At 36.0% G+C, this 17161-nt stretch overlaps 1 protein-coding gene across 1 annotated transcript in view; it reads left to right on the plus strand.

Annotated features, from left to right (window-relative positions):
- Positions 1-17161, plus strand: part of ATP6V1A (ATPase H+ transporting V1 subunit A) — a 54603-nt gene that overhangs the window by 21231 nt on the left and 16211 nt on the right. Inside the window, exons 2-6 of the mRNA XM_089910548.1 lie at positions 4069-4163; positions 11428-11556; positions 13381-13595; positions 13875-14012; positions 15277-15428. Coding sequence (XP_089766674.1) covers positions 4079-4163; positions 11428-11556; positions 13381-13595; positions 13875-14012; positions 15277-15428 — 719 coding nt within the window. The 5' untranslated portion in view covers positions 4069-4078. The remainder of the gene's footprint in view (positions 1-4068; positions 4164-11427; positions 11557-13380; positions 13596-13874; positions 14013-15276; positions 15429-17161) is intronic.

A 17161-nucleotide genomic window follows, 5' to 3' on the forward strand; every position in this document is an offset into this window, starting at 1 on the left:
TGTACTAACAGAATAAAGTTAGTAGTCATCAGTAATACTTTTCTGTTAGGCTTACTGTTAGGTGCTTCACAACAATCCCAGTAGATTTTACAGATGAAATGAGTCTCAAAAGGTTGAAAGAATTTGATTTGCTCAAGGGCACAATTTATAATTTCAGACTTCATTTGTCTGACTCAAAGCCTTGGTCTCTGTTTCTCAATAAAAAGAAAGCAGCCAGAACAGATGAAAGTGGTACTCTTCAGAACTTACTCATATGACATTTAGAATACAGTTTTTAATTTTGTTTGCTCTGTTTTAAAAGAAACATTGATATCTGAAATACTTCCGGAAGAGGGTAGCCTCAGGGGAGAAAGATCTGAAAAATTCTATCCTTTGAGGGACAGTTGACACCAAAGAGAATTCCTCCGGGAGGGACAATACTGTGTGTGGCTACAGTAGTTGGAAGAAACGGCCAGAGGGTAGAAGTTGGGGAAGTAGATTTAGGTTGGATATAAGACAACTCTGTAAGAGGCGATTTCTGAAAATAGAATGGCTTTTTCAAAACTGAAGCCCTGTTTAAATGGTAGGTATTACAGATGAATTTTTTGTGAGCATTTTACATCTCACAAGGAACATTTTGACAAACTGTAATTTAATCATAGCCCCAGGGTAGGTGGTACTTGTGTTTTTCAAATGAAGATATTAAGAGATTTTGATTTGTCCAAGATCTCCTGCAGTGTGTCGCTGGTAGAATCAGGATATTTCCTAAGCCTGCTGACTCAATATTTCATGATATTTCCACTTTAATAGGCAGATGATCATGTATCATGGGAAATACCCATATTTAGGGAAGAAGTTAGACTGTATTATTATAAAGTTCTCTTCTGACTTTGAAAATCTTTGATTTTCTGGAGATTAAAATTTGACCTCCTTTGCTTGTTTAGTACTTCTTTGAAGACTTTGCCCAGCCCATTTCCCAAATAAATGCTTATCTTGAAACTTTGTTTTTTCCCCTGTTATCTAAGTCGGTTCTAGAAAAACTTTCATCTTTTTATATTCTAATCTTTTGCAGTCCCATTCCTACTTCCTCAACAGTTCCCTTCTGCATCTTTAGGAGGCTGGAAAATCCTAAATAAACCAGTTTCCCCTTTTCTTTACTTCCTCCCTCAACTGCGCTTCCTCCAATTTTCCTACTGACACCAAAATCCTTGTCTCCTTTACATTGACATTTGTGACTGTAATATCAGATTTATTATTATTTTTCCATGATTTCTAAGGACTTATACACTAACTTCATCTTTATCAATAAATGACCAAAGTGATGATAGTCTCTACCTTATCACTGATACCATCTTTAAGGTGTTGGTACTTTTCTTGCCCCTTTGATCATATTCTTCTCATTTGGAAGGTCTCCCATATTGCCATGTGGTTGATTTTTGGGTTTTTTAACATCTTTATTGGAGTATAATTGCTTTACGATGTTGTGTTAGTTTCTGCTGTATAACAAAGTGAATCGCCATATGGTTTTGATCTTTAATTGTTTTTACTCTTGCTTGTTTCTTTAATCACTCTTTAATTCTTCCCTGTTATCCCTGTACACCGTCCTGCTTCTGAAGGCACTAAGTGTATCAAACCAGAATTCCACTGTTAATGACTTTATTGTTACACGCCCTTCCCGAATTCTTTGATACCTTGGTTAATGGATTACAAATTGTATTCCAAGGAGTGTAGGGTTCTGTAGCCATCCTTCAATGACTCCAGAAAGACTGAAAAACACCACTGTACCCTGCCTGAATTAATACCTAAGCCTCAGGGTTTGATTTTCCTCTTTCTGTATTCTTTCTATTTGGACTCAACTCAGCCTTGAAACTTACTTTCCAGTTCTCACCTGTTCCCCTAACTCATCCCCATTGCTTTACACTTTTCCCACATCTGAATCAACTTCTCCTTTTCTCCCAATGTGTTGTCATTTTGAACACTTAAGTAATTTTGTATTATGGTACAGTTGTTTAAAACCAGTGAAATCTCCTTTTATTCATAGTCTTTATTCCCTAAGTTTAACACAGTACCTTTTCCTTGGTAGGAGCTCAGTAAACAATTAATAAATTGAGTCCATTTGTTACCAGTTAAGTTGTATGGACCCTTACTCGGGCCGTAGCCCACTGAGGCCCTCTGCCTCCACAGAGAAGGTTTTTTTCCATTCGGGTTCCAGCAGCCAAAAAATGAAACCAAAGCAGAAATTGAAGCAACAGAAGCTTTATTCAATGGCCAGAGAATGGATAAGTGGGAACTTAGTTCACAAATCAAGCTCTCGCCTTAATGGCAAGACGGATTTGCTTTTAAGGAATAAAGACAATGGGGGGAAGGAGTGAGACTAATGATGGGGATGCATATGCATTAGTTTTCTGGGAAAGAGGCAGGCTTTCCTGGAAATGGGATGCCACCACTTTTCTGTCCTTTTTTGGTCAGTGACTTCCAGTCACGGCTGCCAGTAGGTGTGTCATTTAGTACACTAATGTAGTAAAATCAGTGTAGAAAGAGACTCGGGGTCTCTTGGAGTTAAGATTTATTGCCATCTTTGTTTCAGCTGGTTCTGTCCGGTTTTTGTTTTTCTCTTCCTATAGCTTCCTTTCTTTGTGTCCAGACCCTGTGATTAAAGATATATGTTAGTTCCTATTCCAAGGAGGGGTTGGTGGGTTTTGAGCAAGGGTCTGGTGACAGCTCTGGTAACATATTGACACTCACCCCATAACTATTTACGGAGCTTTTCAACTTCTCTTCATGCCTGCATCCCTTCCCCTACTTAACGTTAGATTGGTTAAACATCATTATTCTCATAACAGTTCTCCCTCAATCTTTGGTTATTTCCTATTGTTTGTAGGATAAAGTCCAGTAGGCATTCATTTCAAGACCCACAAATTAGTCTCCCTTATCCTTATTTCTCACTTTTGCTATAACATAAACCTTTTATTCCAGTCAGGCTGTTAACTGTTTCTGAGATTTTTATTTCCCTTCTTTTGTTCTCGTTATTTCCCCACCTGAAATGCCTTTTGCTCTCCTCCTTTTCCTATGCTAATTATACCTGACCTTCAAGATGTTTTCCCCAAACATTCTAATCTTTGAACTTTTACTAAATAAGTGTGTATTATTTGATACTTTATTACATATTGATCTGTAACCTTTACTTTATGGTTGTTTGGAGACATTATTTAGCTTTTTAAATGTACATATATTTTATCTTCTTTATTAAATTGTCAGTAATAAGTTAGACCAGCAGTTACATAGAAACTTTCTACTTTGGGATCTGTAACCAGTTTTCTATTTGGACTTGAATAGTTCATTGTTTGGGTTTTTCAGATTGCACATCTCTAAAGTAAAGAAGTTGAACTAAATTTCTTACGATATTCTGTGTTCTGCTAAAAAAAAGAAAAAAGGGAAAAATGATCCCAGAAATATTTTAAAGGTAGATTTTACATTTAAACATTTATTAAATGTAAGATATAACTTGTTAGATGATAAAAAAAATAAAGCAGAGAAGGAGGGGAGGTATTTTAAATAGATGGGCAGATAGGCAGAGAAGCCTCTCAGAGAAGGGGACATTTGAGGAAAGACCTGAAGGAGGTATATAGAAGCTGACATCTGGCAGAAGAGTACTCCAGACAGGGGGAACAACATGTACAAAGACCCTGAGGCAGAATGTGTATGTGCTTTGAGTAATGGCAAGGAGTTCAGTGTTTATGCAGCCTGATTAAGGGGAAGAGTAGTTAGAGAGGCAGTCAGAGAAATAATGGAAGGGCAAGATGTTGTCAGGCTAGATAAGAGGTTGGAAAGAATTCACAGTCTGTTACATTCCATGGGGTATTTTCTATTGAATGTCTTGCATACGGATATATAATTCTGAGTTTTAATAACTGTAGACTATCCAAGAATGAGGTACTTTTAACCAAATCTTAAGAATTTTATATTTTACTTTGAAGAAGTGGTAATAACTCAAGAATACACCAAAGTTCACTACCTATATTGGTTCTTTTGCTGTAAAGTTTGTAATTATAACTTAATTCTTTTTTTTTTTTTTTTTTTTTACCATAGGTAAGTTAACATGATGGATTTCTCCAAGCTACCCAAAATACGTGATGAAGATAAAGAAAGCACGTTTGGTTATGTGCATGGGGTCTCAGGACCTGGTAAGTAATACATAATAATCTCAATAGTAAAAATTCCTAACATCAATTAATGTCTTTTCAAGATGTTTTAGGCAGAAATACACAAGTTTCTGTTCACCTACATAAATTCTGTCTTTAAAAGATTTCATAGCTGCTGTAAGACTGAGGTAATACCTCCATCATAAGGGCTACTGTAACATTTATTATCTAAATTTGATAATTATTGAGGTACTAATTTGTGATATCCTGTTTATTATATAAATGTATAGTTGGTGTTATATGTCTTAATTTTTTTGTTAAGCGTGAGGTTAAAAAACTATAAAGTTTATAGGTTTTAGTATGTGATACCTAGATGTCTGTTAATTGGATTTGAATTTTAATAATTGCTTTCAAAGCATTTCTCAGAAATATCAACCTTGGCTCTTTGCATGTATAAATCCTCCTGAATGGTTATTCAGATATCACATAACTAGCTACCTATAGGAAAATAGTCTTATGACATGATAATGAGAATGGAAAGCAGTTTATGTTTGTTCTACCCACACTTGGGGTACTGCATTTTAAATAATAAATTTTGTTCTAGTATTCATTTTATTATTCCACACTTCTATTGCAAAATGTGGTTCATAGTTTCCATAGGTAAAGCTGCTCATTGATTTGTATCTTTAGTGCCATGGAAATTCATTTTTCCTTATATCTTTTTACAAAGTCATGTTGTAGTCTTTTTCTTGTTCTAATCACAGAAGAGGTGATGACACTTTTTGGTGTTAATGCAAAGAAAACACTGTCAGTCACTGTGCCTATTCCTCCCTAAGAAGCTTCTACCACTTAGAAATTGGTGTTTGAGCTTGAACTTATTAGCAGATAATATATTTCACTGTTTTCAATCTCTTTTGCCATTCAGAGAAACAATTTTTCCCCTTGAGGATCGTAAGGTCTTCAGGAAAGACAGGCTATACACAAGAACTCTTAGGGAAAAGGCAAAAGAACACTATCAAAAGAGTTTAGGTAAAAATATTTTTCTGAAACTTGTAGTTAACTGCTCTTGGAACCTATTTATAATTTTTAAGTACTTAATGAGGTAGTAGAAAAATGGCATACTTTTGTTTATGAAATATGATTTCAAACGTTAGTGATCTCTGGTATTTTGGTGCATCTTAACTATTCTTATATATAGGTTCAGAGGTAAGTATTTAAAAAATTAATAAATTTCCATTGTTCAATGTTAAATAAATATTAACACCTTAATAGTTTTCACTCGAATATTACCTAATTCATAGATCTAATTAATTGTATCAGAAGGCTAAATATTAAAATAGACTTATTCCATTGAGGCCTGCGCAGGTCCCAACCTATCTGTGGTTTGGGGTTGCTATCCGCCTCATAAAGCACAGTAGAGGCTTTGTCTTCTGGGAAGACAGAAGTCGTCTTCTCCTGAAAAGGCCTCTTACATAGCTGGCTTTGGCATCTTCCAGGAATAGGAGGGCAGGGATTGAGGCCTCATGAGTCTGATAGAGAGACAAAGAGAGGTAGATGTAGAGAGGTTGAGGTTAGAGAGAGAAGACAGTGGTTATAACCAGAAAGTCCAGAGTGGGATGTTGTTACTTCCATAACTTGTCACTGTTAACTCAGCCTGGGCTTCATGACAGTCATAGAAGTGGATTCCTTAATTTTAAAAAAAAGACTTATTTCTACATATCTGAAAATGTACAACATTCCCCTCCTTCCAGAAAAGTAATTTTTGCTTACTAGACAACATGATCAGGACTTCTCTGGTGGTGCAATGGTTAAAAATGTGCCTGCCAATGCAGGGGACGCAGGTTCCATCCCTGGTCCCGGAAGATCCCACATGCCGTGGAGCAACTAAGCCCGTGCACCACAACTACTGAGCCTGCGCCCCAGAGCCCACGAGCTACAACTGCTGAGCCCGTGTGCCACAACTACTGAAGCCTGCATGCCCTAGAGCCTGTGCTCTGCAACAAGGACAGGCCACCGCAATGAGAAGCCTGTGCACCGCAACAAAGAGTAGCCCCTGCTCACCGCAACTAGAGAAAGCCCGCGCACAGCAATGAAGACCCAACTCAGCCATAAATAAACAAACAAACAAACAAATAAATAAACCAAAATAATAAGTGTAAATTCTAGTTCAGTATTTATAAGAAATAGGGATTTTTAATTAGGATTTCACCCAGTGGTGGTGACTGATTATAAATGTCCTATGGGATATGAAATAAACATCCTATGGGATATGAAACAAATTTTTGATGCAAATGGGAGGTTTTCTAGATAGATCTGTCATTAGTTTATCAAGAGTCTTTGTTCCAGAAGAGTTTTAAGAACCACTGGTATAAAGTGTTAGAAAGTAAAGATGTTGTTTTATATAATATTTCTCAAAGCGATGGTGACAACACAGCAAACTGATAATTGTGTGGCATTCTATCATGCAACTAGCTAAAGCTCTTGTGCTCATTTTAGTTTTAAGGGTTTTTTTTACTACTATTGTTCCAAAACCCATCATTCCATATATTATAGCAACCTAGGTTGATCAAAACTTGCCTCAATGCTACTAGGTAAGAGTTTGTCATATAGAACTTCAAAATGAATATAGTTTTCATGTATATTATGTAAATAAGTAATCTTTAGCCTAACAAAGTTTATTGTTTACCCCAACTATGTCTTATGCTAAAAATGTCTCTTTTTTTTTTTTGGCTGCGTTGGGTCTTCATTGCTGCGTGCGGGCTTCCTCTAGTTGCAGCGAGCAGGGTCTACTCTTTGTTGTGGTGCACAGGCTTCTCATTGCAGTGGCTTCTCCTGGTGCAGAGCACGGGCTCTAGGCGCACAGGCTTCAGTAGTTGCAGCACGTGGGCTCAGTAGTTGCAGCACGTGGGCTCTAGAGTGCAGGCTCAGTAGTTGTGGCGTACAGGCTTAGTTGCTCCATGGCATGTGGGATCTTCCCAGACCAGGGATCTCACCTGTGTCCCCTGCATTGGCAGGTGGGTTCTTAAACACTGCGCCACCAGGGAAGTCCCTAAAAATGTGTCTTTTGATCAACAAAACGAAAAGACAACATATGGAATGGAAGAAAGTATTTGCAGATGATGTGACTGACGAAGGGTTAATCTCCAAAATATACAAACAGCTCATGCAACTCAATATCGAAAAACCAAACAATCAAAAAATGGGCAGAGGGCTTCCCTGGTGGCACAGTGGTTGGGAGTCTGCCTGCCGATGCAGGGGACGCGGGTTCGTGCCCCAGTCCGGGAGGATGCCACGTGCCGCGGAGCGGCTGGGCCCGTGAGCCACGGCCGCTGGGCCTGCGCTTCCAGAGCCTGTGCTCCGCAATGGGAGAGGCCACGGCGGTGAGAGGCCCGCGTACCGCAAAAAAAAAAAAAAAAAAAAATGGGCAGAAAAAAAAAAAAATGGGCAGAAGACCTAAATAGACATTTTACCAAAGAAGTCACACAGCTGACCAACAGGCATATAAAAAGATGTTCAACATCACTAATTATTAGAGAAATGAAGATCAAAACGACAGTGAGGTATCTTCTCAAAGCAGTTAGAATGGCTGTCATCAAAAAAGTCTGCAAATAATAAATGCTGAAGAGGATGTGGAGAAAAGCAAACCCTCCTACACTGTTGGTGGGGATGTAAATTGGTGTAGCTACTATGGAAAGCAATATGGATGTTCCTTAGAAAACTGAAAATAGAGCTACCATATGATTCAGCAGTCCTACTTCTGGGTATATGTCCAGCAAAGAGGAAAACTCTTAATTCGAAAGATACATCTACCCCAATGTTCATAGCATCACTATTTACAGTAGGCAAGACATAGAAGCAAACTAAGTACCCATCAACAGATGATTGGCTTAAGAAGATATGGTATATATATACAATGGAATATTACTCAGCCATAAAAAGAATGAAATATTGCCATTTGCAGCAACATGGATGAACCTAGAGAATATTATACTTAGTGAAGTAAGTCAAAGACAAATATTGTATGATATCACTAAGATGTGGGATCTAAAAAATAATACAAATAAATCTGTATATGAAACAGACTCACAGACATAGAAAACAAATTTATGGTTACCAAAAGGGAGAGGGAAGCAGGAGAGGACAAATTAGGAGTATGGGATTAAGATCCAAACTATTGTGCATGAAATAGATAAGCAACAAGGATTTACTGTATAGCACAGGGAATTATATTCCATATATTGTAATAATCTATAAATGTAAAGTAATCTGAAAAAAAAGTATATAACTGAATCATTTGCTGTACACTTGAAACTAACACAGTATTTTTTTTTATATACTTCTTTGAATTTTTGCATGTTATTTTATTTTTTTATACAGCAGGTTCTTATTAGTCATCCATTTTATACACATCAGTGTATACATGTCAATCCCAATCTCCCAATTCAGCCCACCACCACCCCACACCCCCCACTTTAGCCCCTTGGTGTCCATACATTTGTCTTCTACATCTGTGTCTCTATTTCTGCCCTGCAAACAGGTTCATCTGTACCATTTTTCTAGGTTCCACATAAATGCATTAATATATGATATTTGTTTTTCTCTTTCTGACTTACTTCACTCTGTATGACAGTCTCTAGATCCATCCACGTCTCTACAAATGACCCAATTTTATTCCTTTTTATGGCTGAGTAATATTCCATTGTATATATGTACCATATCTTCTTTATCCACTCGTCTGTCTATGGGCATTTAAGTTGCTTCCATGACCTGGCTATTGTAAATAGTGCTACAATGAACACTGGGGGGCATGTGTCCTTTTGAATTATGGTTTTCTCTGGGTATTTGCCCAGTAGTGGGATTGCAGGGTCATGGTAATTCTATTTTTAGTTTTTTAAGGAACCTCCATACTGTTCTGCATAGTGGCTGTATCAATTTACATTCCCACCAACAGTGCAAGAGGGTTCCCTTTTCTCCACACCCTGTCCGGCATTTGTTGTTTGTAGATTTTCTGATGATGCCCATTCTAACTGGTGTGAGGTGATACCTCATTGTAGTTTTCATTTGAATTTCTCTGATAATTACCGATGCTGAGCAGCTTTCCATGTGCTTCTTGGCCATGTGTATGTCTTCTTTGGAGAAATGTCTATTTAGGTCTTCTGCCCACTTTTTGATTGGGTTGTTTGTTTTTTTAATATTGAGCTGCATAAGCTGTTCATATATCTTGGAGATTAATCCTTTGTCCGTTGATTTGTTTGCAAATATTTTCTCCCATTCTGAGGGTGGTCTTTTCGTCTTGTTTATGGTTTCCTTTGCTTTGCAAAAGCTTTTAAGTTTCATTAGGTCCCATTTGTTTATTTTTTTTTCTTTCCATTACTCTAGGAGGTAGATCAAAAAAGATCTTGCTGTGATTTATGTCAAAGAATGGTCTTCCTGTGTTTTCCTCCAAGAGTTTTATAGTGTCTGGTCTTACATTTAGGTCTTTAATCCACTTTGAGTTTATTTTTGTCTATGGTGTTAGGGAGTGTTCTAATTTTATTCTTTTACATGTAGCTGTCCAGTTTTCCCAGCACCACTTATTGAAGAGACTGTCTTTTCTCCATTGTATATCCTTGCCTCCTTTGTCATAGATTAGTTGAACATAGGTGCATGGGTTTATCTCTGGGCTTTCTATCCTGTTCCATTGATCTATATTTCTGTTTTTGTGCCAGTACCATATTGTCTTGATTACTGTAGCTTTGTAGTATAGTCTGATGTCAGGGAGTCTTATTCCTCCAGCTCCGTTTTTTTCCCTCAAGACTGCTTTGGCTATTCGGGGTCTCCATACCAAGTTTAAGATTTTTTGTTCTAGTTCTGTAAAAAATGCCACTGGTAATTTGATAGGGATTGCATTGAATCTGTAGATTGCTTTGGGTAGTATAGACATTTTCACATGATTGATTTTTCCAATCCAAGAACATGGTATATCTCTCCATCTGTTTGTGTCATGTTTGATTTCTTTCATCAGTGTCTTATAGTTTTCTGCATACAAGCCTTTTGCCTCCTTAGGTAGGTTTATTCCTAGGTATTTTAGTCTTTTTGTTGCAGTGGTGAATGGGATTGTTTCCTTAATTTCTCTTTCTGATCTTTCGTTGTTAGTGTATAGGAATGCAAGAGATTTCTGTGCATTAATTTTGTATCCTGCAACTTTACCAAATTAATGATTAGCTCTAATAGTTTGCTGGTGGCATGTATAGGATTCACTATGTATGGGATCATGTCACCTGCAAACAGTGACAGTTTTACTTCTTCTTTTCCAATTTGTATTCCTTTTATTTCTTTTTCTTCTCTGATTGCTGTGGCTAGGAATTCCAAAACTCTGTTGAATAATGGTGGTGAGAGTGGTTATCCTTGTCTTGTTCCTGATCTTAGAAGAAATGCTTTCAGTTTTTCACCATTGAGAATGATGTTTGCTGTCAGTTTGTCATATATGGTCTTTATTATGTTGAGGTAGGTTCCCTCTATGCCCACTTTCTGGAGAGTTTTTATCATGACTAGGTGTTGAATTTTGTCAGAGGCTTTTTCTGCATCTATTGAGATGATCATATGGTTTTTATTCTTCAGTTTGTTACTATGGTGTATCACCTTGATTGATTTGCATATATTGAAGAATCCTTGCATCCCTGGGATAAATCCCACTTGATCATGGTGTAATCCTTTTAATGTGTTGTTGGATTCTGTTTGCTAGTATTTTGTTGAGGATTTTTGCATCTATATTCATCAGTGATATTGGCCTGTAATTTTCTTTTTTTATAGTATCTTTGTCTGGTTTTGGTATCGGGGTGATGGTGGCCTCATAGAATGAGTTTGGGAGTATTCTTTCCTCTGCACTTTTTTGAAAGAGTTTGAGAAGGATGGGTGTTAGCTCTTCTCTAAATGTTTGGTAGCATTCACCTGCAAAGCCATCTGTCCTGGACTTTTGTTTGTTGGAAGATTTTTAATCACAGTTTCAATTTCATTACTTGTGATTGGTCTGTTCATATTTTCTGTTTCTTCCTGGTTCAGTCATGGAAGGTTATACCTTTCTAACATTTCTTCCAGGTTGTCAATTTTATTGGCATAGAGTTGCTTGTAGTAGTCTCTTAGGATGCTTTGTATTTCTGCGGCTAACACAGTATTTTAAATCAAGTATAATTTTTTAAAACTGTCTTTTTATGAGATAGTGTGTTCCATAGTAGGTATTTTATTTTTCCTGTGAATATATGAGAGAAGTGTATTATAGGATTTATTGGATGTTTTAATTATCTTAATACTCATTTGTTCTTTTCAGTGGTTACAGCTTGTGACATGGCAGGTGCAGCCATGTATGAACTGGTGCGAGTAGGCCACAGTGAGTTGGTTGGAGAGATTATCCGATTGGAGGGTGACATGGCCACTATCCAGGTGTATGAAGAAACCTGTATCCTTTTTGGTTCAATTTCTAGCCATTTTCTATAAATCAGATTTGAAAGATTATGGCAAAGGTATAAGCAGCACCAATGGTATCAGAAACGTGGAATATTGGTGTTTTGAAGAAACCTGATATATAGGAGTTTGTTGAAGAAAGGTACTAAGAATTAGTGCTCTTATTTTAAGAAATTAGTATTATCTCCTGACCTTTCATTGCTCTTAATATTTCATTGCTCTTATTCTCAGGATCAGCATTACTTCTTTGGCTACTTAATTAAGTTTTATTTGGTACAGCTTTTTTGCCATACTAAAATATATGCTTATGGTACCTGTTCTCTCTGTCAGTATTGGAGTGCTAATTCTAAACAAAATCTGAAATTTTTTAATAAAATTAAAATTTTTAATTTGAAATTTTTAATAAAATTAAGAGTCTTCATAGCTATGAAATCATCACTAATCAAAAGGATTTTTTTCTATTGTTAGGTTTATCTTTTATTTAGTCTTCTACATGGCTTGAAGATTTAAAATAAACAAATGACCGTGTGTATAGTGAGAACCCGCTCTGCCTTTGTTATCCTGTATTTGGCCAATTTTCAAAACAGACATGCATTCATGCAGCCCATTTTGTTAGTTCCATTTATTCTGTATCCTTCTAGTTTGTTGTATGAACCAATATAAATATTTATTTTTATTTCCTTTTTTCCCCAAAAGATAGCATATTATATGCACTGTTCTGCACCTTGTTTTTTTCACTTAAAAATATATGTATGGTGGAAGATGGATAAATATGTGATAAATATAGTACAATGTTTATGGTAGATCACTGTAAAATTCTTTCAGCTTTGCTGTAGGTTTGAAATATTTCATAATCAAATATTGGAAATGAAAATATATTTTGGAGATCTTTCTTGAAAAATTTGTAGAAGTGCCTAGTCTTTTTTACGTCTACATAGAATTCCAGCTTACGAATATACCAACATTTATTAATAAATCCCTTAATGATTGTTAAGTCTAAAGATTTTTTTGGTTGTTTCTTAGTCTTAAGAGTTTAAGTTTTTGTCCAGGTCCTAATATCCTTTTTAGGGAACTGATACTCCTCACCAGTATAGTTGAAACAAAGTATGATGGAGAGGCTTTTGCTTCTATTTTTAAGCCTGTGGTTCCTAAACTGTGCCCCAGGGCACTCTGGGCAGCTGCAGCAAACTCACGTGGGTGCCCCAGGATATTTTAAGGTTTTACGGTAAACACGGGGATATTAGACATTTTGTCAGACACCATGAGAACTAGTAGCTTGAGATAATAAACACTTTTATTATTTGACTGTACTATATTCTTGTCGATGGTATCATATCTTTGTGAAGCTGAGTTTTGGCAATTGCTAAGCTAAAAACCAAGTGTCATACAAAAATGATGTGGGATGAGTATTCAATCTGACTCCAAGGTTTGGAAATTGTAGAATACCCAACAGGCACATAAATCCCATTTTTAAGAATTGAGATTATTTTATAATGAAATTAAAATGTTCTTTTTTCTTTCAATTTTTCAAAGTACCACTTAGTTGTTAGGACATACACATATATTAAGATGTTTGGACATAATTATTTAATAGATGGAATTATATATATATATTTATATATATATATATATATATATATATATCTTTTGTTGTAGGTCACTATGAAAAAGTTACTGAAACACTAAGGATGCTGTGGACTAAAAGTTTGAGAATCGCAGGTTTAGCGCCTTATGTATCATTTCCTGTTAAACTGTGGTATCTCCTTTTTATAGTATCTCTAATCTTTCATAGTGAGTTTTTCTCAACTGCCATTTCCAGCTGGTGTGTCTGTTGGAGATCCTGTACTCCGCACTGGTAAACCCCTCTCAGTAGAGCTTGGTCCTGGCATTATGGGAGCCATTTTTGATGGTATTCAAAGACCTTTGTCGGATATCAGCAGTCAGACTCAAAGTATTTACATTCCCAGAGGAGTAAATGTGTCTGCTCTTAGCAGAGATGTCAAATGGGATTTCACACCTTGCAAAAACCTACGGGTATGTCTTTGTAACCTAAATTTCTAAAATTGGTGAAAGAATGTGAAAAGAGTGTTTACTGAACTATTTTGTACTCTTAGTCAAAATAAAAATAGACCATAGAAGCATAGTTTACATCTTTTTTTTAGCTCCACTAGAAGGATTATAGAACAAATGTGTTCTATTGATAAGTGAAGCAAATGATTTAAATAATAGCAAGGGTGAGTCTGCTTGACGTTTATTAAACATTAAATGGTTTGTCATTTATTTGAACATTAAACAAGTGCATTTGTTCTCTAGGTTGGTAGTCACATCACTGGTGGAGATATTTATGGAATTGTCAACGAGAACTCACTCATCAAACACAAAATCATGTTGCCCCCACGAAACAGAGGAACTGTCACTTACATTGCTCCACCTGGAAATTACGATACCTCTGTAAGTATCATATAAACTTTATCTCACAAGAGTGGCCCCCCTTATATGTGACAGTTGCCCAGTTTTAGTACTCTGAATAGTTACAGAATTCGTATTTAATGTGTATGTTTTAAGTTACTCCCATAATTATTTTTTTATTTAAGATTTTTTTCTTTAAAACTTGAGCTTGGGAATACAAAAAGCAAAATATATTATTTCTTTTTGAAGAGAAATAGCTAGTATAGTATTTTCCTACCTTCTTAACTTATGCTACATTATTTAAACCTCTGATTCTTTAGGCATAGAATAGACTTTGATCTTTTTGTCAGTCTCTATTCACATAATGAATTGTATAATGGATTATATAAGTTCTTACTCTGGGTGAGCCACTTAAAACTTAGTCCTTTTATGTTATTGATAGTCACATCATACCAAATACAGTAGGTGCATGATAATCTTTGTGGGTATGAAGATAGCTTTATTGAGAAGATCATTATAGCATATAATTTTTTCCCAATAAAATATGATAAAAGATAATTTTCTAATCATTTCACAAGAATCAGTCTGTGCTCTACAACATATACAGAGCAAAAGAATTAAATCGGGATTCTGGGCAGTCAGCTAACCTTACTCACTAGCTTAGAGACTCACCTATACTTGAAAGAAAACCCTGAAGTAGACAGTTCAGATTCATGCATCAACAAGATTACAGATTTCTATAGATCTATGGACTTTGAGATTGTTTGTGAACAGTTAAAACCATCTCAGTGTTCACAAATATTAGCGTATTACTCATTATCTTTTTGCTTTTGTAAATAATTTAAAATATTTAACTTTATTAAATATGTTAGGGTTCTTAATAGATTAGTATTTTTCATTAAAGCAGTGTAAGAGCATTATAATAAAGTAAGCAAAATAAAGAATGGAAAATAAATTATGAAAGCTTTCATTTCTTCCCTCCCTCAGTCCCAGGAGTATCTTCTGTACCCTTCAAGAATTTTTCCTATGCATATTCATGTAATTTATTTAACTATCCCTCTATTACTTGAGATACTCCTTTCTCCAAAACTTCTAAGCTTTTTTAAAAAATCATTAAAATAGTAATAATGCACCTGGTTTAAAAAAAATTAGAACAGTATGTAAAGATTTACAATAAAAAAGTATAAATCTCCCTCCCCACTTCCACATACCACCTCCCTAACCCCCCAAGAGAAATCTGGCGTTACTTTGATTTTAGAGGAAGAAATGTTTATGATGTACTTAAAGTCCTGCTGTATTTTTGTAGGATGTTGTGTTGGAGCTTGAATTTGAAGGTATAAAGGAGAAGTTCAGCATGGTCCAAGTATGGCCTGTACGTCAGGTTCGGCCTGTCACTGAGAAGTTGCCAGCTAATCATCCTCTGTTGACTGGCCAGAGAGTCCTTGATGCCCTTTTTCCGTAAGTTTGATTTGTGTCCCGTGGTTTTCCCTCAGAGTTATTATATGTGCTTATTGTTTCACTTCTTTGTAGATAAAGGTTTTATGTGCTAATCCTTTAATACATTTTATCTAGAGAAATATATTTTACCAGTGCTTATTTAGAGAATCAAACTGTTGAAGAAAATTTATTTTTTCACAGTTGCAAAAGGAAAGCATTATTTCTAAAACTTTCTGAAAAAATGAAATTTCCAGAAGGAAATCTGTGCCAGAATAATATAACTATTTTTCTTAAGTTATCCTAGAATTAGTAGATTGGTGTCACTATAAATTGATGACTTCTAACATCAACTGGGTTCTTTATGCTACCCAGCAATCTTTCTTACTTTGTAGTCTGCTCTTTGCCATTTTCTTCATCACCTGCTTAAAAACCTCCTTTCTCTTTAAATCTTAGGCATTACCATACCCTGCTTTACTTTTAACAGATAACTTTATCATTTAATTCCCAGAAAAGACTGAAGCAGTGATGTAGTAATTCTTTCATTCCTCATTATACGTCTTACCCTCTGTGGATGACTTCATTCTCTCTCGAGACTTAAATGTTCATCTATATATGATGATTTCTAAACCTGTATCTTCATCCCAGATCTCTTCTGAGTTCCAGACTCATACATCCACTTCTGATTATACCTCTCCTTTTGAATATCTTATAGGTGCCTCAAAGTCAGCATGTTTAAAACTAAAATCATCATCTTAATCACCACTCCTTTCCTTGAAACTTTGCTGCCTCTCTCAACCAGTGTCATTATCATACATCCAGTGAATGCCTAATCTAAAAGCTATGACTTCTCTCAAGTATCATTTTTACCCTCCCACATCTAATTAGTGAACTAATGCTGTTATTCTATTCCCTAAATGTTTTTTATCTGCATCTGTCATCTCTACTCCATGACTATAATTAAGGACCTTACCCTAATTCCTGTAATAAACTCATTTAATCAGACTTCCCGTCTTCAGTTTTGCCTTCTTTCCAAGTGGTTGTCCATATTACATAGTGATCCAACTAAAGCACATATGTGATCCTGCACAATATTGCTTGAAACCCTTCAGAGCTCTTTATTGCTCTCAAGACAAACACACACTCCTTAACTCCTTACAAAGCCACCCATGATCTGGCTGTTGCTTACCTTCCAGTATTGTCTCAGCCACTTGTCTGCCCAACTGCTTCCTTATACACCATCTTCCAGACTTAACGAAGGACTTTTAATTCTTCAAGCAATGCTCCCTCTTGCCCCTGGACCTTTGGGCATTCTATTCCCTCTATGTGGAATGTTATTTCCCTGTATCTGGCTAATTTCTATTTTCTTTCAGGTCTTAGCTTCTTTCAGAAAGAATTTCCTAATCCCACTCCCATCCAGTGTCAGACTTTGTACTCCTTCCTGTGTACTCCCACAAACCTTGGATGGTCTCTATGATAGCACTTTTCACATTGGATTGTTGAACTTCTAAAGTGGGGCACACCCAGCCTTGCCTCCCCACCCTGGCTTAAAGGTGATTTGAAAGACGTATACAAAGCCATAGGCTGAATGGACATGCCTTCTTAGTGTATCAGAGTCACTGAAAGGTTTGAAGGAGAAAACATTTTAATGCGTATTAGTTTCATATGAGAAAAGTCTGTTATTATTATTAACGATGCAGTGTTTGTGTGAATTTTATGATAAAACACACTGTTACCAAGGAATTTCCCTTAGCATT

The sequence above is a fragment of the Delphinapterus leucas genome, chromosome 4, assembly GCF_059928025.1.
Source record: "Delphinapterus leucas isolate spDelLeu-1000000601 "Yukka" chromosome 4, BTC_Dleu_Yukka2, whole genome shotgun sequence".
Lineage (NCBI taxonomy): Eukaryota > Metazoa > Chordata > Mammalia > Artiodactyla > Monodontidae > Delphinapterus > Delphinapterus leucas.